Consider the following 24,072-nt stretch of genomic DNA (forward strand, 5'->3'; position numbering starts at 1 on the left):
GCAGGTAGGGGGACAGGGGAACATCATCAAGCCAACATGTCCTTGCCTTTTGGGAGGGGAGAGTATCCATGGGTGGTTCATTTGGCGTTTCCAGGGCTTTGCTAACTCCAAAATGGGCTTTGGCATGGAGGCATGGAGTGGCTGGGCCTTTTCTGAGCTCTGCCTTTGGCTCACTCAATCCTAAGGATGATGGGAACCCCAATGGGAAGCCCTCGGCTTGGCTGGCACCTCCAGCGCAGGCCCTTTGCTGTGGGATTCTGCCGAGACCGTGTGAGACAGGAAGCTGCCTCTAGATGTCGCCATCTGGCCATGTTGGTGCCGGCCGCAGCTGGAAGATCATATTCCATGGGGCCCTGAGGCACAGCCCTGCCAGAGCAGGGGCTCCCTGGGACTGCAGCCTGGGACACCTTTCAGGGAGCCTCATCAGACCCCAGACATCCTTGGGGCTGGAATGAATGCGGGGTGGGAGAAGAACCCTGTCCTGTAATCACTCAGCCCTGCTTTGTGGGAAGAGGGCTGCTGGGGACCTAAGACAGCCAGAGCCAGGTGGTGAGCTTTACGTGGGGAGGAAGTAGCTGCTACCTTTTCCAGTCTGCCCCAATGTGGATGTTCCCCTCTGTGGACTGCCCCTCACTTCTGAACCCTTCCCATCTCTTCTTCCTGCTTCCTGCAGCCCCCCCAGCAGCTCGGGGGTCTACTTTCTCTTGCCCAGCCCCAAGAATGGTCCAAACCACCTTTACCCTCCCACCCACACACAGCAGTTGCCCCTCCAGTCAACTCCACCCAGCACAAGGCAGCCAGAGTGATGTGGGTCAGACCCAAATATTATGTATCACTCATCTGCTCCATACCTTCCAGGCTATCCCTCACCCTTGGGAGAAAGCTCAGCATCTTCCCCCCCTGCCTCCTCGGACTCCTCCCCAGGTGTGCAGATACCATAGTCATACAGGGAGAAAGGAGAGAAGAGAAAGAGGTCTTTCCTCCGTAACCTGAAGTCACGTCTTCCAAGAGTCAGGCTGCTCCCTGGTCACTCCTGGCAGGGAGCCTGGAACCCTCCACCTCTTGCTCCTTGTGGCAGTTTTAAGGATGACCACAGATTCTTTGCTGCTCCTCCCACCGAGCTGTAGGGTCTAATTCTCCTCCTCTTGAATCTGGGCTGAATTTAGCAACTGTGACCCTGGGGATTGACATTAGTGTGCAGCAGTCTTGATAATTGGTAAGTCTGAGAGATGGTTGTGATGGTTAATTATATGTGCTAACCTGACTGGGCTAAGGGATGCCTAGAAAACTGGTAAAATATTATTTCTGAGTATGCTGTGAGGATGTTTTCAGAAGAGATTAAATCAGTAGACTGAGTAAAGGAGTGGGTGGGCATCAGACAGTCCACCCAGGGCTGGAATGGAGCAAAAAGGACAGAAACATGCTGTCCATTGAGCTGGGACATCCATCTTCTGCCCTTAGACATCTGGTGCTCCCCGTTCTCAGGTCTGTGGACTCTGACTGGGACTTACACCATTGGCTCCTCTCGTTCTTAGGCCTTCAGCTTTGGACTGGAACCACGCCACTGGCTTTCTTGGGTCTCCAGCTTGCAGAGAGCAGAGCGTTGGACTTCTCAGCCTCCATAACCACATGAACCAGTCCCTCACAATAAATCTGGCAACCCTATGAAGCAAGTATTTTTTTTAATGTTTATTCATTTTTGAGAGAGACAGACAGACACAGAGACAGAGCATGAGCAGGGGAAGGGGAGAGAGAGAGAGGGAGACACAGAACTCAAAGGAGGCTCCAGGCTCTGTGCTGTCAGCACAGAGCCCGACGGGGGGCTTGAACTCACTAACTGTGAGATCACGATCCAAGCTGAAGCTGGACGCTTAACTGACTAAGCCACCCAGATGCCCCGAAGCAAATATTATGAACCCATTTTACAGATGGTGAAACTGAGCCTGGAAAAGAAAAACTATATGCTCAAGGTCACAAAACTAGTAAATGTGGAGCTGAGTTTTGAGCCTTGGTATCTGACTTCAAAACTTCCTCTTAGCTTTCATGTGATTGTCTAAGCAATCACACAATTCTGTTGAATACCTATTCATCTGATAAAAAACAAACAAAACAAAACCAAAAAACCAAACAAAAATATGCTCTACCCATTTCCTTAAAGCCTGGCAGAAGGAGTGAGCTGTTGGTCCGTGGAAGCATTCTAGCAGAAGCCAGAGGAGTATTTGGCAAGATGTGGATTGGATGGACTGTGGGGAATCCCATCCTGAGGCTGGACCCTCTGCTTCTGCCTGGAGTGGGGCTGTGTGCATGCAACACAAGACGGCCTCTGTGTATGGCCTTTACTTGTATCCCTGGTCAGCCTGGCCTGTGGGGGTTGGGAGGGCAAGAGCAGGTGGAAGCGGGGGGTGGGGCGGGAGGGAAGGGGTTGCTTGTCTCGAGCAGGCAGGAGGGACTAGCAGATCACAGCCTGCCTTGCTTTCCTGTCCTGGTGGCCCTGGACTGGTCTCTGCCCCCCGCCCCCCCTCCCTGCCCTGGGCTTGGAACCTCTGGCTTGGGGGAGAGCCCAGAACTATTCACCCACACTGTGAAGCCTGCTCTCCTGCCCAGCACCTGTCAGAATTTATCAGAGAGAGAAAGAGAGGGAGAGGGTCAGCCAACTGCATAAGGGGGGTTGAACAAAAATGGCCATGGCACTGGTGTTGGTTAAGAAAGAGAAACTGAATACTGCTGACATGTCCTTCTTCAATATACTGGACAAAGACATTCTGGTGCATCCATCTGGTGAACTTTAAGTGACAGTTTAAAAAGCAATCTTTATTATTAGACAGGAAATTGCTAAATGTAAATACTGTAAGTGGGGGTGGGATGAGAAATCACATTATGAAACAGAATGTACAGTGTGACCCCAAGTGAAAATCCTTTCCCCCAGCCCTCACACATGCCCCCTCCACCAGCTCCCTCGTGACTTAGCCCACGGGCCAGGGGCTGGAGGAGGGGAGTATGACTATATTGGGAAGGGGATGAGATCACCGAGAGGCTGGCTGATTTAGAACCGGGTAACTTTTTCCACCCATGTGGCTCTCAGAGGTTTCTGCACTGGCTCATAAACCTTGGTGCCAGCCTGCAGGGTGGAGGGGAGCCATGTTCCCCTCCACAGGGGGTGAAGAAGGTGGCTGCAGCTGGAGAGGGCACAGGTGCTGGGCTAAAGTTGAAATAAAATGACAGAGTAGGTCTGGGAGTATCCAGGGCCCTGGGGGGACCTTCCAAGAGCTTTGCTCCCAGCAGATCTGAGCGTTCCAATGACTCCCTGGAGAACTTTTTGGGCAGAACGTGCATTTTGTGGGTGCAGGAATATCCCAGAGGTGGCCACCTTGTGGCAAGCGGAGCTGGGTTCCCCTGGGCCCAGCTGTAACACCCTGTTATGTTTTGAGATTCCTATTCGGCAGCCTGGCCCCCTTGCTGAGAGGACTCCCCACCCCCCTCATCCCACCCACACCCCCCACACCCCCCTCATTCTCCCACCTCCCTACTCCCCACCCACACACCTGGTTCCTGGCCAAACCCTGGGAAAACCCTGGTGGGAGTACCTGTGAAGGAAGAGGCCTGGGCTAGGAAAGCAACTGGTTCCAATTTCAGCTCAGCAACTAACTGAGTCAAGTTCAACTACCACCCTTGACCTCAGTGCCCATCAGACTCCCTCAAAACTGTGCTCCAGCCTCACAGAAATGTCACAGTATGCCACAGCGTGTCCCAGTCCTCTGAGATTTTGCCCAGGCAGTTGTCCCAGCCCGGCTACCCTTCCCTACTCCAGCTTCATTTGTCAGCTCCCACGCCCTGAGCTGGGTCAGGCTCCATCTCTCCCTAAGTCAGTGTCCATCACACTGGCTGGTCCATGTCCATCGAGGCTGACCCTGAGGGCAGGGGCTGGCTCCAGGGAAAATGCTAGGACATGTGGATGAGGGAAGGGGAGGGCCCCTGGAAGGCTTGAGGAGTCAGGGGAGGACCAACTGTGAACCCAGTACTGTCCTGTGCTGGGGCCTCGAGCAGGACCTTGGGAGCCTCAGACCCCTCACACTGCACAGCAAACAGTAAAAGAACATTGTTTGAGGTACCCTGACCTGGACTTTGTAGGCGAGGAGCAGGAGCTGGACAGAACCGGAATGAACCAGACCGTCCCCTCCTTAGCCTGAGCCCTGGGCAGCAGGGCTGGGAATGGAATTCTCCAGTTGGATGGAGTTTTTCCTGGAAAATCCCCACAAGCCCTTCCAGAAACGTGCTTTTGTGCCTGACTCTGACTCCTTCAGAATGGTGGGTAAGAGGCCTTTTGGCAGCTGGGGTATGCAGACAAGCCCCTTGTCTTCTCTGGACCCCGAGGCTTGCACTCTGGGACAGCAGAAATGGAGGTTCACACATATATTGATCACATCTGTCAGCTTCACAGAGTTCTCTCAACTACCCTGAGAGGCAAGGATTAAGATCCCTATCATTTGAGCAGGAAGCTGATGCTTGGAGATGCCAAGTGGCTTGCCCAAAGTCACACAGCTGAGTCAGGAATCGAGTGAAGCCCACCTATCAAGGGTCGGCCTGAGGATGGCTCCAGTTCCCACATCCCGTTCAGGATTCCTGAAAGGGCAGGGTGAACCTGCAGGCCAAGGATGTCACTTCCAGCTCAGTCCACTTGACCAAGCCTGGCCTGGCTCTGTGCCTGCCACTCTCAGAATAACCCTGGTGGTTCTGGGCATGGATTGCTGGCCATCACCTGGGACCTATTTCTGTCCTTCGGGTAACAAGGAAGTCTCACCTTGTGCAGTAACCGCTGGGAGCAAGGGTGGAACATGTGACCCCCCAACCCTAGCTGACCTTGCTGCCCTGCTGGGAAATGACACCAGAAGGGAAGGGGGAAACCTGGCTCAGCCACTCTCCCTGTGTCTCCCTTCCCAGCCACTTCCCAGAATCTGGCTTTCTACCCCATCCCTTCTCCCCCTCTTCTTGGCAAACCCCATTCTCATGCCCCCGCCCCTGCCCTGCCACCACACACTATGACCAGGAAGCCAAGAGTATCTTCATTTCTCCTCATGACCCATTGCCAAACCTTATGCACCTGAACAGCCAGAAAATTCCTCCTCACATCTAACTGTGGAAACAAGCTCATTTCTGTAGGTTTAATCCAGAGGGTTCTAGAATCCAGGTGCAGGAGCCATATGGGGATCCATCATTTAGAACTTGACTTTCAAAATCTGGAGCCCTGAAATCCTATGGGGCAGGGATTGATGGTATTGGAGATGACATAAGCTATACCCCAGACATTCAGAAAGGTCGAGTGCAATCTCAGGGATCCCGGATGCATAGCCGGTACCCCAGTAGAGTCGGAGGGGCTCCTTTCTGCTGCAACCAGGTGTGTGTGTGGCCAGGGCGGGGTGAGTATTGTTACCTGAACTCAGCAACATAAGATAAATGCATTAAAAAAAAAAAAAAAAAAAATAAAAAAAAAAAAAAAAAAAAAGACCAGAAGGAAACCAGATAAAAATGTTACTGTAACAACAAAAACAAGAATGACTGTAGCTGTCATGACACTAATAAATAATAGTAGCTATTGCCATTTTTTGAGGGCCAGTGATGTGCCAGCCCCTGCGCTAAGTAAGAGCTTTGCTTGTATTATCTCAGTTAATCCCCACAATGTGCTTTTCTCTTCGCAGTGGTAGCCAGCGGCCTGTGGGTGAGCTCTGTAAATGAGGTTGGTTTTTGCCTGGTCTGCAGCTTCCCTGGAGGCAGACGGACAAGCCCTCAGCCCAATACACAGGGGACGCTGTGCTCTCCTGACAGGCAGTGCTGAGTGTCAGAGGGTGTGGCTAGCCCCCTAGGGGATGCCTTCCAGGAGCCAGCCAGGCCCACAGAGCTGACTTCGGGCCCCCACTTGGCCCTACTCCTGTAGGCGTTGGGGCTTGAAATAGTGGCCGTTTGAGAGCTGACAATCAAAGGGCAGCTAAAAAAAGTCCCCTCAGTCTGGGCTCTGTCGCACACGGCTCTTAAGGCCTATTTTGGGGGAGAGGGTGCCGACGTGCCAATGGAAAATCCATGAGGCGGGAGTCTCCAAGGTGGGGGACCTATGCACCTCCCTCTCCCCATCCTGGCGGCCCACTAGAGCATACGTGCGTGCACACGTGCACACACACACACATTTGCAGCCCTTAGTCTGGATTCCTAACAACTGGACTTTGTCATTCTTACAACATCCCAGAAAAGGGATGAGGAAACCGAATCTCAGAGAGGGGAAGCAGCTTGCACAAGGTCACACAGCCTAGAATTGGGCAGGACACAGTACTCACAGTATTGTGCTCACAGGACTGTGCTCTTCTCATAGAGGCAGCCTCCACCTACAGCCTCACCAGGGAAACCAATACATTGTCTTCAAGGGCATCAGAGGCTTCAAGGTTGTGTCTTATGGTTGGGACTGGGTAAGAAGCTGAGGACGACCTGTGGGTCTTGATGACCACATGGGAGGAAGTCCCACTGGAAGTCCCAGTTCTGATGGGACTCGCCTGGCTGTCAGAGAGGCAGCTGGTGCGGGGCCCTGTCCCAAATGAGCCCATCCCCCAAAACGTATTCATGTGACCATCCCAATGCCCCCCTGCCCAGGCCCCCAAATCCTGACAGTCCCTGCCAAGTTTCCAGAGAATGTGTCAGATAAGGGGCTGGTGCTCATGACTCCCTCCCACCCAGCCACTATCTCTGACCCTGTGGCCACCACTAAGTAGGTAAGAATAGCAACTGAGACTGGGCATGCACACAGGGACAGCACAGCAACGTCTTCAGGGAGGTACCAGGCCCCCAGTCCTATCAGTTCTGGCCCCATCCAGCTCCTGCATCGTCCTGGGCCCGAAGTCCCACAACATCTTATGAGACAGCATCAGACCTTGTCCTCTGTCTCTGCTGCCTCAGTGGATGCAATCTGGAAGGCAGCACGCCACCTTGTGGATGCCTGCCCTGAACCCTGCCCTCCACTGAGGAGCTGTGTGACCTAGAGCTGGACACTTGTCCCTCTCTGGGTCCATAAGCAGGAGAAGGCGGCATAGCAGCACCCCTGGAACATGGGAAACATCCAGCAAGGCCTCTCCAGGGGCTACGGCTCCTCATTGTCCTGGTAACCACAGGCTGGCCATCAAATACCCCCATGAACTTTGACCCTTTGACTTCCTGATGAGCGGGGATGTGGATGGGGTAAAGTTGTGGGAGTGCCTGGGATATGATCACAAGGTGGGGGGGGGACATGTTGTGACTGAGTCCCCTCTCTGAGTCTCCCTGTGACACTCCTGTGGGTGTGCTCCACTGTGTAGCATGAGTGTGCGAGGGTGGCTGCATCACTCAGAGAGAAGAGGCTGTTGTCATAGAACCCAGGGTGAGCGTCACCGTGACATCCAGAGTGGTGAGATGTAGGGAGTTTTGTGTCCAAGTTCCTGAGTCACTGTGACACCTGGGGGTAATCAGCCCTCCCCCACCCCCAACCACCATCATGTCAGTGGCCCCTACATCTCCCACAGCCTGACTCACTGCATAGCTCAGACCTGGACCCAGGCCCTCCCCCAGCCTCCTCACCTCTGCTCCCAGCCTCTTTCCCCTCCTCATCTTCCCCTCAACACTAGCCCTGCCAGGTAGGCCCCCACAACCCTAGAAACCCTTTGGGCCCTCCCACATCTCTTAGGTCATCTCATTAGAAACATGCTATTCCGGGGCGCCTGGGTGGGTCAGTTGGTTGAGTGTCTGACTTCAGATCAGGTCATGATCTCAGTTCGTGAGTTCGAGCCCCGCGTCGGGCTCTGTGTGGACAGCTCGGAGCCTGGAGCCTGCTTCGGATTCTATGTATCCCTTCTCTCTCTGCCCCTCCCCAGCTTGCACTCAAGTGCACTCTGTCTCTCCCTCTCTCAAAAATAAATAAACATTAAAAAAAAAATTTTTTTTTTTTTTAAAGAAGAAACATGCTATCCGCAGCAGCAGGACCTCTGGAAATGAAATCAGAGGAAGAACTGCCCTGGGGTGCAAGCTAGAGTCCTGGGGTGGGTACAGGTAGGTGTGGGTGGGGTGGGAGTCTCAGAGGTCCCCACACTCTTTTTTTGTGAGTGAGGGCCAGACCAGTCTCTGGGCCTCTCCCTTCAAGAGCCTTAATCTCTGGGGCTGGAAAAAGTTTAAAAATATCCTCATGTTTACATTCTTTCCAAGCCCGCCTCCCAATCCTCAGTGCTGGGTCCCTTTGATCTGGCCCTGTGCCTCTGGAAGGGGCCTGGGAGAGGGGGAGAATGAGCTCCCCACCGGGGCAGGCCCTGTGACTCCCTGAAGCTCTAGACCAGTCTGAACCCTATAAGACGTCTCAACATCCCCTAGAGACAGCTTTAGAGCTGGCAGGGAGCCAACGGCTGAAGGGGGGTGTCTTGCCCAGGGTCACCCAGCAGGGCCGTGTTGGGGCTAGAGTTGGGGCTCCCCTTCATATTCCCTTCCTTTTTTTCTTTTTTTTAATGTTTATTTTGTTTTTGAGAGAGAGAGAATAAGGGAGGGAGGGACAGAGAGAGAGTGAGACACAGAATCCGAAGTAGGCTCCAAGCTGTCAGCACAGAGCCCTACATGGGCTCGAACCCACGAACCATGAGATCAGAACCTGAGCTGAAGTCAGACACTTAACCGACTGAGCCACCCAGGTGCCCCTCATATTCCCTTCCTAAACCTTGGCCCTCATAGTGTCCCTGGGGAATGTGAGAGTACATGGCTGTAGGCATCTGTGGTAGGTACCCCACCCCGCCACAGTCTGTGGGCCAAGGAAAGCCACATGTACTGAACTCCTGCTGTGTGCCCAGCACTGTGTTAAACACATTTTCTGGTGATTATCTCATGTTGTCCTCTCAACAACTCCATTTTCGTGAAGCCCATCTCATTAACAAGGAAACCAAGACTCAGAGAGATGAAGCGACTCATCTGGGAACACACAGCAAAGATGGGGCAGAGCCTGGATCATATGTTCGACCCATACTGAGGCACAGGTTTTCCCTCACCTTGTCTTAGCAGCTAGACCCTGCCTGCAGAATGAGGCCCACCTCCCTAGTGTAATCTCTACTGACACTCACTGACCCATGGCCAAGCCCACAGACCAGTGCCAGCTCTCTGTTTCTCTCCCTCTGTGACCCAAGAGAAGCCACGCCCCCTCTCTGACACTTGCTTTCCTCTAAGCAAGGAAATAGGCTGGGGATCATGGAGAGGCTTATGTCCCCAGATTCTAGGGGAAACAGAGCCTGCATCCCTAGGGATTATGGACCTTATGGTCAGCCCCAAAACTGACACAGTCAGAGGGTGCCTGGGGCCTGGAAGCCAAAGACAAAATCCCTCAAACTGGGGCAGGTGCCTTAATTCACCTCGGTGTCCTGTCATTCACTCTTCCCTTGTTGGTACCCCACCAACCCGCTTACCAACCCATCCACCCATTTACCCATCTACAATCCGCTGACCTGCTCACCCATTCACTCCACCAATCATCCGCCCACCCACCTATCCACCTATCTGTCCATCCAGAATTAAGGACCTGAGAGCAGAGTGATTCCAGGGTTCCAGCTCAGCTGCTGCATCCCACTGGCTGGATGAATTTGGGAAGGTTTCTTTACCTTTTTGTGGTTCACTTTCTCAACTTTACAAAAAGGAACTGGCCCAGATGATCTCTAATGCCCTTCTCAGGGATTTCGTGGGAGCAGAGGCCCGCTGAAGGCTGTGGACACTTCAGGAGAGGTAACTCGAACCTCTGCCAGATAGTCCTACCTTGCACTCTGCTTCCAAGACTCTCAGCTGCAGCCCTGAACCTCTCTGACCTTCAAGAAACTCCACTAGCATGGGACGCCTGGGTGGCTCAGTCTGTTAAGCATCTGACTTCATCTAAGGTCACGATCTCACAGTTTGTAGTTTGAGCCCCATGTTGGGCTCTGTGCTGACAGCTCAGAGCCTAGAGCCTGCTTTGGATTCTGTGTTTCCTTCTCTCTCTGCCCTTTCCCTTCTTGCACTGTGTCTCTTTCATAAATAAATAAATAAACAAACATTTTTTAAAAAAAGAAGAAGCTCCACTGGCAAATGGGGCCAATAATCCTGCCCTTTCAGGTTGGTGGGAAGATAAGATGCCACCTTCAAAGAGCTTTGCACCTTGGAGACTTCTAAGTGGGTGCAGGAGAAGTAGAGGATCCTGGGAGAGGAGCAGGAAGCTCTGCTTGGACCGAGTTGGCAGAGCCTCATGTTGGGGAGTGAGTGTGTGTGTGTGTACGTGTGTGTGTGTGTGTGTGTGTACGTGTGCACGCCCCGGGCAGAGAATGGCTGGGACCAGCCTCAGAGTTCATCCCTGGGCTGGGGATCCTCCCTGAGTCAGGCTCTAGAGGCCAGCCCAGGATGCCCATCCCATCTCTCTTGGCTGCTCTTGGCCCCCATCCCACAGAATCTGCCAGGAGTGGAGAGATTATCTCCTAAAAATAGGGACTGGGCCTCACAGAGGTTGTTTTTCTCCCTTCCCCGTGATTTACCATCATCAGCTAAGGGTGCCTTGGACAGCAAGTCCCACCCTAGTTCCCCAGAGACTGTTGGGATGGGTGTATAGGAGATCAGCATGTGTCTGGGGCCAGTCAAGGGTCAGGGATTGGAGGTCGGCCTCAGCAGGGCACCAGGGCCAAGGCTTAGTCTTGGGCAAGGGGAAAGGGTTCATTTGGGGCAAGGGGAACTCCAGGGTGAGCCATGGGGGTTCCTGTCCACCCCAGTGCTGCTCCTTCTCTGACTTTCTGCAGAGCCCCTCATGTACTCACCAGCTTGTATATGAAATCCAAAGGTGCTCTGGGGCCTGCATGGGGGCAGAGGGACCCATTCCCAAGCTTACCTCTCTTGTTCCAGCCACATTAGGCCCTCATGATTTCTTTTCAGCCCTATTTAGGCCCCACTTAAGACTGTGGGACCTCTGTCCACTCATGTGTAGGTGACTCACACAGATACAGGAGTGTGCTCACACAGGAGCATAGGACATGGACTCACCGATGCCCTCCCCTAGCAAATATGATGTCCCAGAAAACACAGAATACACTTTCAAGGACATCCTCCTCAACCGTCACCTAGTCAGAGCTGACCCAGCAAGGGGCTGCAGCCATGGTCTCCAAATGCCCATAGAAATAACCCACCTTGGGGTGTCTGGGTGGCTCAGTCAGTTAAGCATCTGACTCTTGATTTCAGCTCAGGTCATGATCTCACGGTTCGTGGGTTCGAGGCCCCCACAGGGGTCTGTGCTGACAGCATGGCGTCTGCTTGGGATTCTCCCTCTCTCTGCCCCGCCCCCATGCACGTGTGCATCACCCCCAAATATATAACTATTTTTAAAAAAGAAATGACCCACTTTGCTCCAACCTCAAGTTTTCACCAAAAACCAATATGATGTCCCCATGTTTCTCCTCAAAGGGGACCCCAGGCTTGTCCCTCAAGCCCCTAGACCCTTTCTGTGCAGCAGGAGATGGGAAAGGACTCAAGGTACATGGGTACCTTGGACATGGGTAATGCACACACGCACATGACAGACACAGGCACAGCAGCCCCTTAGAACACATGCCCTGCTCTCTGAGGCTTTATTATTGGACAAACGTGCCACCATTTGGAGCACTCCCATGGGCAGCCCATAAAGTCAGCGGTCAGGCTCTACAGACTTGTGTGGTGATGTTGCCTCCACTCTAGGGCGGTGAAGGGGCTTTTACACTGTCCTAGCCCCCGGTGATCAGCAGTCCTGGGCCCCTCCCAGTGGACTCAGATGGAAAGGTCAAGTTCCCAACTGGGTCTGGCTGGACCATTCAAACCACCGCCTTCAGGGGCACGCTGTCCACTGGCTGATCTAGGTCCTTCTTCCTTGCCAGGCTCAAGTGAGTGAAGATGAGGATAAGGAAGATGCCTGAGGGGCCCAAGAGGGATGGATCAGCTCTCAGAAGGGGCCATGGGACTTGTCCACCACCAAAAACTGCCTGCTTTGGTATTGGTTTAATAAGGAAGCAAGGTTTCCTAGACAGCATCCCCAAGTCTAGACTGGGTTTGGCTGTCGTCCTGGTGCAAGAAGAAGCCTGACTGCTTGGCCTACAGCTGCCCCAGAACACCCCCACCTCCAAAGTCCCCTCCTCTGGGGAACAGTTTGGGTGGGAGTCATACGGGAGCCAGTGAGTTGTTCCCATGGATCTCTGAGAGATAGGCACATGGTCCATTGTGGTAGAATTGACAAAAAAAACAAAAAACAAAAACAAAAACAAAAAAACAAAAAACCCAAAACCAAAAAACAACAACAACAAAAACAGCCAGGAAAAAAATCTATAGGGATAAAAAAAAATTCAAGGGGATAGAGAGGGAGGCTTGGACTAAAGGGAATAGGCTGGAAAGACCTGGGCTCTGTCTGTCATATTCTGGCTGTGTAACCTCTGACAAGTCACTTAACCTCTCTGAGCCTCAGTGACCTCAAATGGAAAATAGGGAGATGCCAGGATCTACCTCACAGGGTTGTGGGGAGAATTCAGTGTGACAATCCTATATTGCACAGCCAATGTACAATAATATAATAGTAAATGCTGTTATCAGCAATGACGGTGATGATGACTGTGATGGCAGGAAACAGGAGCATAATGACTAGGACAGTTGTGGGGTTCCCTCTCCAGTTCTGGGGGGCATCAGGGGACAGGGCACTGTGCATCTGGAGGCCGTGACTCCAACCATCCATCACCCTCCCCCACTCAAGAGCTCAGCATCCATTACCTATCGCCATCAAGGTGCCCACGAGGATGCCCACGGCTGACAGCTTCGTGGGCATGCCCTTCATGCGGCCCACCTTTCGCATGCACTGTCCCTCTACGTTGCAGCGACACACGATCACTAGGGGACAGGGGGCAGGGGACGAAGGTAAAGGCGGTGGGGGAGGGTTCTCCAGCTGCTCGGCAGCCCCAGTGCAGCCGGCTAATACACATTTTTGTGCACACAAACGTATTTGTGTTGGGGGGGGGGGGAGTACACTCCTCTATGTGTGTGTCTGTGTGCACGAGCTTCCATGCACCTGACCACAGATGTGCAGGCACGCACAGGTATTTGCGGTCCGTGTGAACCAACATTCATGTGTTCCCAGCCCCTCCCCCTGCATCAAAATGGTTCCCTCAGGAACTGCAGGCGCACGGAGCCCTGGCCTTACCTCGGATCAGGAGCTGCCACATCCGGGCATTGTGGCTGACAACTATGGGTACTACATGCTCACGTGGCTCCACCCAATGCAGGGCCAGAGTGAGGTAGGCATGGGAACCTGTTGGGACCACAAGCAGTGACCAGAGTCACTAGCCTGAATAGGCCCTAAGCCCAGCCCCACCCTCACAGTGGAAGGGCATCTCACTTCCAAGTGCCACACCACTTCCTGCCTTAGCCACAGTCTCCCCCACTGCCCCACCACACACCGTTGAGAGCCTGGAGGTGCCAATCCCGCTGGACTGTCGGGTTGGGACCAAGGGCAAAGCTGTAGGGACCATGTCCACCAGCCATATCAGGGTCCTCGCTGGGTCCACTGATAACCACACCATGGTCCTGGCGGGGTGTGCAGAGGTGTCGGGTGGGCACGTGGTTCAGAGTTGGGGCCCGGGAAGAAGGGGCCTTCAGAAAGTGGATCACGAGGGTTGCAGAGGCGCTCAGTGTCGGCTCATCTGCAGAGGAGGCAGTGCTGAGCCAGCCCCAGGCCCATGGATCTCACCCTGCTGAGTCTTGGCCTCACCTGCCCTACTCTACCCCTCCTGTCCATCCCCATCAGCATCCCCACGCCTGTCTCCTCCTCACAGTGCACCTTGCCCCCTTCGCTATCCAAACAGCTGTCAGACCTTCCTGTGCTTTTCTGGATGCCAGGCATCCCCTCACCTCCTCCCAAGCCCCCAACCACCAGTTTCATGGCCCAACCGTGTGGAGATGCCCTGACTGTAGGGGAGTTCAGCTCTGTTGGGCCTGTCATATACCACAGGACAGTCCAGCCCAGACCCGAGACCTGCTGCCCTAACATACCCACCCCTGGGCCAGCTTTTCATCCTGTCAAAGTGGCATTCAGAGTTCTGGCTCACCTGCCATAGACACAGCCCCTGGCACTCCTTCCGCTTGCACAGGCCCCCAGCCTCTGCTCCTAACCTATATCTGAAGCCAACACCTGAGAGGCCCTCTAGGGCTAAGGGGCAGTGTTGGAGGACTGTACGTATCTGAGGGAGGAGGGTGGTCTGAGAGGGCAGGCATCTCAGAGACTGACATTGGCCCCAGCCCTCACTCCTCTTTCCTGCCTGGGCAGAGTAGATGCCAGTAAGGAGCCTGGGAAGAAAGCTCAGTCCTGCCCATCTATCTCTCTGCCTGAGGCTTACTCTCTCTCCCAGAGGCCCCACCACTGCCTGGCCGTACCTTCATACTGGGCCTCCACGAGCACTGTGTACATGTCCCCAGGCTGGGCGCCTTGTAGGGGCCGCGCGGTGTGCACCTCCCCAGAGACCTCCTTGATGCAGAGCCAGCCCTCTGAGTCATTGACCAGGGAGAACCTAAGGCCCAGAGAAGATGGGGGGCAGGGAGGCACTGAAACCATATATGGGGTCTTACTCAGGGACCCCCAGGGCCATGTGACCTGCTCAAGTTCCACATCATCTCTGTGACTCACTGTTAGGCAGCAGTGCCCAGGGTGCTGAGTCTCCCTCCCCAGCTTCAGGGGCTTGTTGAGGGACAAGGCTTAAATCATGGATACTGTGGGCGTTACTATCAGAACCTGGGGGGCCTGACTCAACACCACTAGTCCTGGGTCACCCCACAAAGGGACAGGATGGGGCCAGGGAACAGCCTCATCTGTGCTGCGGTCTGGGTGGGGCATGGGGGAGGGCCCAGTCCAAGACAGCATGGGGAGGTGTCCTCTGAGCACCTAACACTCCTCTCCATGGCCTGTCCAGCTCATCCAGCTCTGACCCAACCTCAGGAGTCACAACCTTGGCATTAGCCATGGTTTGAGAAATATTCCAGGCCACAGATAATGTGAGTCCCCTCTGGCCCTGGGGGTCATCCCCTGGGAGCAGGGGAGGTCCAGCCCAGTAAGGCTCACCTGAGGGGACTGCTCATGGGGTCTGAGGGTTGGATGGTCAGCAGGAGGGAGCCAGCTGGGGTGCTGACTGGAACACTGGCCTCGTAGCTCTCCTGGTCCAACTTGGGGGGTGGCACCACCCTTTCCACAAGAACCGTCACTGTGGCTGTGGCTCCAGGGCCTGGGCCTGGCCCTACCAACTCTGCCACGCTCCGAACCACTACCACCAACTTGTGGCTTGAAGCTGCCTCATAGCTGAGGTTCTAGAACCAATGCAGCTGGGTCACTATTTGGGCCAGGGCATGGCACACTTGTGCATGCATATGAGTATACGCGTAACCCTTCCCACCCCCCAGCCCCTTACCTTGAGGAGTCGAAGTTGGACATGACTGGAGTCTGGTTCCCAATCCAGGCCGAAGGTCCCCTCCACGTCCTCCACCTCAATGGCAAAGTCCATGAGGCGGAAGGCAGGCTCAAGGTCAGCATCAGTGGCCGTGAGTGTGGCCACCAGAGTCCCAGGCTCTGCATCCTCAGGGAGGCTTATAGGCTCAATCTGGAGAGATTGTGGAGGGGCCGTGAGCCCCTCATCAGTGCCTTCCCAAGGTCTTCTCCCCTGTTCCTGCTTACCTGGGAATTGGTGAACTCGGGGGCATGGTCATTGATGTCTGTGATTGTGACAGTGACCTCACATGTGCTGCTGAGGCCTGAGGCAGGAGAGGACATGTTGGAGAGACCAGGATAGAAACAGAGGGAAAGAACCTGGGTCACCATCAGGGCACTTACCACCCTCTGCTCCTCCTAGGTCAGCAGCCATCACCTGAAGCAAGATGCTCTGGCCAGCCTGGAGGGCGGCGTCCCCGACTGTCACACTGCCTGAGGTGGAGTCCAGTTTGAAGGCTCTTCCCTCTGCTCCCTCCTCAGGCTCAGAGCTCAGCAGCTGATACACAATGTAGGAATTTGGGGAACCGGGGGCATCCAGGTCCTCTGCCAACAGCCTAGTCACCTCAGTGCCTGTAAAGACAGTACCCACCTGGGTGGGACCACAGGCCAATCTGCAGGCCTCACTTTGCCCACTCCTCTTTTGGGCTGGACTGAACCTGAACTTGTGGAAGGGTAGGGACATTGATATAGGGGCCTGAGGCTGGTCCCATCCCAGAGAAGAGCAAGATGGGATGGTTCACAAGGACTTCAACCCTCCCGCATCCCCTGACAAGGCCCATAGCCCACCTGGAGGGCTGAGCTCAGGAATGCTGATTGGGGAACCGTGTAGGGGGCAGACAGGTGCATTGTCATTCTCATCCATCACTACCACACGCAGCTCCAGAGGTTCTGTGTAGTCCTCACCACGGGTATTCTGAGCCTGCACCTGGAGCAGGTACTGAGGTGGACAGTGGGGGTCTTCAGATGAAGGCCAAGGGCAGTTCCAGCCTGGCCTCAGTCTGGGTCCCTTCCAGCGGCCAGCTCCAGCTCTTCTGGGTGCTCTTCCACTGCCTCAGTGCCTGTGGGGGATGTGATACCCCCAGAAGCCAACTGGACAGTGACCAGGCACCCCTCAGCCTGCCCTCCTGGCTTCCCCCTCACCTCACCTCACCTCAGCCTGGGATTCTCGGTCCAGCTCCTTGGTCACGTAGAGTGTCCCCTCTGCATCCACATCAAAGGGTCCAGGGGGCTGGCTCTCCAGATGATAATGTACATCTCCCCCACTCCAGTGTACCTGGGAGGGGTCACAGAATAAGGGCACCCCAGGATGAGGGGCAGCACAGCCCACATCAGCTCTTATGTCTCAACTGTGCCTGGGTAGGGAGCCTGGGCCCCTGCTCCTGTGTGACGTCAGGTAAGCTGCTATCCTCCCTGGAGTCCAGGTAGGGTCTTTTTGTTTGGGACACTCGTTGTTGTAGCAAGTCCAGCGTGGCCTTGCCCTGGTCCGAGCCCAGACCCTGCCCAAAATGCCTGAATGACCAGGTTGTTATTCTGTGCCCTCTCAGGCTGGGCCAGACCCGGGGCATTCCTCGAGAAGGTCTGAGACATTCCAAGCCCGGGTGACAATCCCCATGGCAGCAGAGGGTGGCAGCTGTTCTCCCTAAGGAACCTGGGGCAAGCTCAGGTCAGGGCCCAGAGCCACACTTGCCAGAGGATAGCAGGTGAGGGGCTGTGGGCCTGGTTCTGGGGCCTTGGATGCCCTACTCCATGATGGGAACTGATGGGGACGGTCGAGGGAAGAACATAGGTAGGAGGGGAGCAGGGGTCAAGCTGGGCCTCAGACCCACCCCCCAAATCTTGAGACTGAGGCCCAGATGTACCATCCATGGGGCTACTTCAGCCACTGACAGGCACTTACTCACCTGGGCAATGCGGTGTGGGTATGGAACTTTCAGATTCTCTGCCAGGTGGACAGGATCTAGGGGCACCCAGGTGTTCTCTACCACAGAGACATCTATGGTGGCTGTGGCCTGGTGGCCCGAAGCCTGATCACCCATGTCCTTGACCTGTACCAAGAGCTGGTAGGGCCCTTCCATATCCTGGTCTAGGCTGGTGCTTCCTAGAAGGGTCAGGATGGTCAGCTGAGCAGGAGTCCACGACATCCTTCTCAGTGAGTTACCAAACACAAAGCCAAGCATATGGCAGGTGTCCAGGATACTTTCTTGGCCCAAGGGTAAGACTTTTAACACCATAGTGAGCACTCAAGCAGGACTTGAAAATTTGCAAAGCCATTTCCCTATCTATCCACACAATGAATAGTTGATGGACTGGATGACTAGGATGGGGGTAGGGACACATGAGTGGTTGGGTAGTGATTAGATGACCAGTCAGATGCATGGATGGTTGACCAAATAAATGGATGGGAATTTGGGTGTGTGGATGGGTTAATCTGCATAGATGTTTGAATAGATGGACTACATGTGTAATGGTTGGGTGGTAGATGGGTGAATGGGTGACTGGCTGGGCAGATATATGGTTAGCTTTTCTTTCCCTATCATGTGCCTCTGGTCTGAATTCCCAGGTTCAGGTCTCCCTTACAATCAGTCCAAAGGTCTCCCAGCAACATCCTGGGCTACAACCCCTCAGGTTTCTCCTAGCCTTGTCCCTTAGACTCAGGTGTCCAGGGTATAGGGCTGAGGTACTCCATTCACACCATTTTTTCTCTCCATGCACAAGGTTCAAGCCTTGTGCTTTGCTCTTCTCCACCCAGAATACTCTTTCTTCATCTCTAGCTCCAACCCATCCTACTGTTACGGCTCACATGCTGCCTTCCCCAGCTTTCTCTGACCTCTCTCCTCCTCACACCCAGCTCAGGCTCACCCTCAGGACTGAGGGCCAGAGCCCCCAGCCGAGGCTCCAGCTGGAACATGTCCGGGGAAGGCCGGGCTGGAGCCTGGTTCAGGATGTAGAATCGGAGATCTGAGTTGGCTGTGCCTGGCTCATCCTCGTCCAAAGCCTCAAGGAAGAGGAAGGGGATGCCTGGTGTGTGTGGAGAGGACAAACCATGAAAGGAGAAGGGGTTGGGGAGGGTTTCCCAAGCCTCCCCTATCTCTCCCTGGTACTTCCTTTCATATCCATCATCATATCAGGACTCTGGATGGGAGCCACAGCTTTTCACCCCACTTTTCAGGTGAACAGAGGCCAAGACTGGATGGGGCCAGAGGACTCTAAGGAGGGTGGGGGAAGAAGGTTGGGACAGAAATAGGAGGGGGGCACCTTGGATCCTGGCTGCCCTATGCTTATGCTGGGTGTCTGGCCACCTCTTTACTCTCTCATCATTGCCCACATCATTACCCACATGACCTTGTTGTTAGACCGTTGCCCTGGGCACTCACCAGGCCTGGTGCCCTGGCTCAGCTGAACTCTGTAGATGGACTGAGAGAAGTGGGGCACCTGGTCATTCTCATCCTTCACATGCACAAGCACAGGCTGTGGGCCCCACAAGACATGTCCGTCCTCAGCCTCCAGGGTGACCTGGCAGGGAAGGATAGTCAGTGCCCCGCCCTGCCTTCACTGTTCTCCCCTACATCTGGCCCAGCCATACCTGTAGCCGGTACTCCGCTTGCTCCTCGCGATCCAGGACGCTGGTCACCAGCAAGAAGCCAGACTCTGCATCCACAGCAAAGGGGCCCTCGGCCGTCATGTCCGGGTTTCCTGACAGCACCATCTTACCCTCAGTCTCCTCAGGGGGCAGTGGTAGCTGTTGGGGAGAACAGAGGTAAAGGCAGTGGGACCCAGGCCTGGGGGATGCCCCTCCACCCAATGACCCCATTATATCTGTGGGGAGACTGAAGCTCAGAGAGGGCTAGCGCTTGCCTGAGGTCAAACAGCCATGAAGTCATAGGACTGAGATTCAAAGCCGGAGCTCTTTCCCCTGTACCTGATGCACCCCGATACTCCCTGCCCTCCTTTCTAAACCTTGACACCCCACCACCAATTGTTTATTTTTCTTTTTTTTTTTAGAAATTTATTTTTATTTTTTTAAGAGAAAAGACGGAGAGCAAGAGAGGTGCAGAGAGAGAGAAGAGACACAGAATCCGAAGCAGGCTCCAGGCTCTGACCTGTCAGCACAGAGCCTGATGTGGGGCTTGAACTCGTGAACTGTGAGATCATGACCCGAGCCGAAGTCGGTCGCTCAACCAACTGAGCCACCCAGGCGCCCCAACCAATTATTTATTTTTCATCTTAAAACTCTACTTTCTTCTGGAATTGAAATTTTGTTACTCACTCACTATAGCACATATTCTTGGGGAAGCAGGATTAAAAGAAAGAGATAAAATGCTGGAGGTAGGGGAAGCAGGACTTGGGGGTGGACAACCCACCCAGCTTTCAGGCTTACCTTGATCAGGTACAAAGGGAAATTTCCACCATAGTTTTCTGGGACTTCCACATACAGTTCTGCAGGCTGGGCCTCTGGGAGAACCTGGAGGAGGATTCTCACCTTGTCTCACAGGCAGCTGACAAGGAAGGGGAATTTCTGCCCCTTCCATAGGCCTGGCCATACCTTAACCCATCCACCCTCTGGTCTTTGACCTCCTGATCCCACAACAGGCCTATAGCCAGCTCTGAACGCCCTCCCACAACCAGTCTCTTCCATGGTCAGTGCAACTAGTCCAGGTGGAGTGGGGGACAAGGGTGCCAACACCCAGGGCCAGGATCTGAAGGAGTCGAGCAGGGACCAGCTCACCTGGGCAACAGAGAGGTAAAGCAGCCACAGCCAGGCAAGGACCATGGTCAGGATGGGCCTGAAGGACACGGCAGTGAGGGTACAGCCAGGATCAGTAGGCACGGGGTCCCTCCCATTACTCTCCTCCTAGAGAGTATCCCTCCTCTCATCGCCACTCAGCCCAAGCCATGGCTTCCTCAAGCCCCACGGGTGCAACTTCCCCTTCTTCAGCTGGACCTCCTGCTACCTGTCACTATGGGGTAGTCAGCCAGGTCTCCTCCTGTCTCCTATCCTTCTATACTCCCAGAGATGCCCCTCCCCATCCCACCCACTTGGACATTGCTCCCCACCCACTCCCATCCCTGTCCCCTGCCTCAGCCCATTCCACACAAATAGCCAGTGGGACCTCACGACAGACTGTCCTCCACTTTCTCCTCTTGGAGGGGCCTGTGGCTCCCCACTGCCTGCAGGGTAGCATCAAGCTCCTTGACCAGGCCCACCTAGGCCCCTAGGCCCAGCCATCCTGCCTCTTGGTTCTTGGCCCCACAAGGATCTCCATGGGAGTTTCACCTCCAGACCTTTGTCTCCTTCCCAACATAACCTCCCCAGCCTGTATGTAGATCCCAAAGTGCTAATTGCCCAGCAGCTCTGAATATCCCCAAAACTTGAATCTGGAAAGACCCTGAGGACTCTAAGTGTCACTTCCTGCAGTCACCTCATGTTGCAGGTAAAGCCTCAAAGGCAAGACCTGACCAAGGTCACAGAGGACTTGACCACAGGACAATCCCTCCTGGAACACAGGACTCATAGTTCAGGGTCTTGAGGCCTGTTTTTCTACACACTGCCATCCTTCACACACAGAGTCCCCTCGGGACAGGAGTCCTGCCCTCATCTTGGCATTTTTCAGCACTCAGCTTGGAGCTGAGCATGCAGAGCACGGACAACCACTCCAACCGCTCCTGGGAATTCTTCCCCTAACAGGGGCTGGACAGGGCAGTGTTTGTCCTTCCCCTACCACCAACCCCAGCCTCAGCCCTGCTCACCCCTCCACTCCAGGGACCTCACCCTCTGGTGCCTCAGGCGGGCTCCCTTGGTCCAGCCGCCAGGCGAGAGGACTCCTTCTCCAGGGAGCACTGGCCAGGCCGGGATGGGTGGGGTAGGGCAGGGCGGACACTTGAGCAGGTAGGCGGTCCAGCCAGGCTTGCTCAAGAGTGGAAAACACCACTGGCCCACAGTAGCAGGCCCGGCCCTGCCCAGCCCCCCAAAGTTACTCATTGACTTTAGAAAGCTGGGGGCTGCTCAGCATCCATGACTGCCAGCCCCAGGAGGTTGGGAGATCATTGGCCTGGCACTTCTCCCATCCCTACACAGCCCAATGGGTATTTCTTGGCCCTATGGGCTTGGACATTACTTCTTTTTCTGTGGTTTCAGACTCGATCCCACTTCTCCCCCATGTACCAGCATCTGCAGCTCTATCTTGGCCCACTCTGTTCCTTTCGTAGGGAATGTCCTTCCCTCCCTTCATCTGTCTGATGAACATCTACTCAGGCTTCAGTACTCAGCTCAGATATTTCTTTCTCCGGGAAACCTTCCCTGGGATCCCACGCTTGTTCAGGATTCCCTTCTGGGAATAATCTCTACTCCATGTAATGTGCTACCTCTATCAGAGCAGAGAAGACACCAGACTGCCATTGTCTCTTCTATCAGACTGGGAGCCCTCCAGGGCAAGTCTCAGGGACGCAGTAATGACCTTGCCCTTGCTTGGCCCTGGCAGCTCCTGCCTGGATCAAAAACAAGGAGGTTGCACATGAAGGATAAATGAACATGACTGAACTGGGTATTTGGGGCTCTAGACCACCCACCACTGGGACCAATGGGTGGAGCAATCAGCAGCCTTTGAGATCCCCTGAGGCTCCCTAAGGGTTCACACTAGCTGCTGACACTGACAGGGCTGGGAAAATGGACTGTCTCCTGCCTCTGAGAAGGAAGAGAAGATTGAGCCAGCTCAGGTGACCTTGAGGGAATTGCAGGGATTGCAAGAGGCCCCTCCCCCCATGAGGGCAGCCAAGTGGAGACAGGAAAAGTTTCTGGGGCCTGGGAGTCGTGTGTGGGAGGGTCAGGAGGATGTGTGGGAAGGGTCAGGGATACCATCTCCAGTCCTTCCTTGTTCTCAGAGTTTCCCATGGTCTTCCCTGAGTCCTTCCCACTGCATATCTGGAGGATGGGCAGAAACTCCTCACCTGCCTCCAGCCTTGTCTGCCACAAGCCAAGTGTAACTCAGGCACCCCAGGCACCCCAGCCCAAAGCAGTGCACTGTGGGGTGGTTGAAGGGGTCTCATGTATGTTAAGCTCCTACTATGCACCTGGCATTGCTCTGAGCGCACACCTTCACTATTACCCTAACTCCATTCTGAAGGGGCATTGTCCCCATGTCACTGGGGCACAGAGATGCTGAGTGGGTTGCCCAGGGTCACAAAGCCAATAAGTAGCAGAGCCAGGAAGGCCTGGATTTTTCTTTAGGCCTCAGGACGTTCACTTGCTTTGAGAAAACCATGCCTTCCACATGCCTCTAAGTATGTTGCAGGCTGGGAGTGGGGAGCGGCAAAGCTCTGTGCACTTAACATTGCCCTGGGGAGCACGTGCGTCAGCCAAGATGGGTTCTGCACACTGCAGGTTGTGCACATTGAACAACTGCCAATGAACAACTCACACCTTCTGCCAATGAACAACTGCAGTGTTCTAACCAGGTTGCAAGAGCACCTAGGAGTCTGTGGAATAAATAAATTGAACCAATGAAGGAACTGTATGGACCCTTGACCAGGCCTCACCCTAGGCTGCCTTTGGGCTCTGGAAACCAGCAGACTAGTATACCAGTCCCCACTCAGCCACTTCTACTTCTGAGGTGTGACCTCAGGCAACCGCTGCAGTTCCCCATCTATAATTGCCAAATGGAGATACTCATTCCTGAAACAATGTAGGTAAAGTCCCAGCAGTCACCTGTGCCTGGTGCGGGTGGTGGGGAGACAGGCACACTGCCAGCTATCAGCGAACAGGCACACGTTCCCACACCAATGCAAGGCCTCTCATTCCAGGCAGGGAGGGTTCCAGGGAGCTGTTCCTGCCAACACCACATTAGCCAGTGCTAAGCCTGGGATGCTCTGGCCTGGCCCCTCCCAGAGGAGAGAAGAGTGAGGCCCTCCCTTTCTCAGTATCCCAGCCTCAGACACTAGCCTCCTTCTTTCCCAGCCAGGGAGTCTCAGAAGTCTTCCACAGCTACCCCACTTAAACAACTTTCCAGCCACTCTCAGCAGGGAGCAGGACGGAGACACCAGCCCAGGACCCAGCCAGACCCAGGGCTCTTGTTTGCCCATGAGACCTGGGGCAGGGCATGGTACCTCAGACAGCCTCAGTTTCCCTGACCCACAGTGGAGAGATTGAACCTTTAATCAGCTGGGCATTGCTAGGCCCCAGTGCAAGAGAAAAATCTGGATAACAAGCTGGGAGGGGCTATTATCTCCTCCTGCTGCTTGGATCCCCAACCAGGCCACAACCACACCTGCCCCTCTGATTCAGCTGAATATATCAGAGCTCAAATATTAGGATAATCAAGGCCACACACCAGGGAAGGGCAGTGAGGCCCTATCCCTTAACCTCAGGAACACTTCCTCCTCCTACAACCCCCTACTGGGAGGAAATACAGAGTTAACAGCCCTGATCTATCAGGAAATAGTCTTTATTACAAAAATTTGCATGTAAACAACCACTGCACTGAACAGCCTCCCTCCAGAGCATGCACACCCCAAGTGTGGAGAAAGATAGAGTCCTTTCCTCA

The 24,072-nt window shown here is 54.4% G+C and overlaps 1 protein-coding gene across 1 annotated transcript; it reads right to left on the reverse strand.

Annotated features, from left to right (window-relative positions):
* Positions 1-11,712: 11,712 nt before the first annotated feature.
* Positions 11,713-20,960, reverse strand: CDH16 (cadherin 16). The gene is made up of 18 exons (XM_049622974.1): positions 20,956-20,960; positions 20,262-20,319; positions 19,914-20,015; positions 19,119-19,274; positions 18,910-19,048; positions 18,395-18,553; positions 17,437-17,633; positions 16,686-16,808; positions 16,322-16,472; positions 15,878-16,105; positions 15,722-15,798; positions 15,459-15,647; positions 15,116-15,357; positions 14,434-14,567; positions 13,461-13,703; positions 13,205-13,312; positions 12,778-12,894; positions 11,713-11,932 (listed from the first exon to the last, which is right to left on the reverse strand). The coding sequence occupies exons 1-18, from the start codon at positions 20,958-20,960 to the stop codon at positions 11,835-11,837; spliced, it is 2,526 nt and encodes an 841-aa protein (XP_049478931.1). The 3' UTR covers positions 11,713-11,834.
* Positions 20,961-24,072: the final 3,112 nt, after the last annotated feature.

The sequence above is a fragment of the Panthera uncia genome (genome assembly GCF_023721935.1).
Source record: "Panthera uncia isolate 11264 chromosome E2 unlocalized genomic scaffold, Puncia_PCG_1.0 HiC_scaffold_20, whole genome shotgun sequence".
NCBI lineage: Eukaryota > Metazoa > Chordata > Mammalia > Carnivora > Felidae > Panthera > Panthera uncia.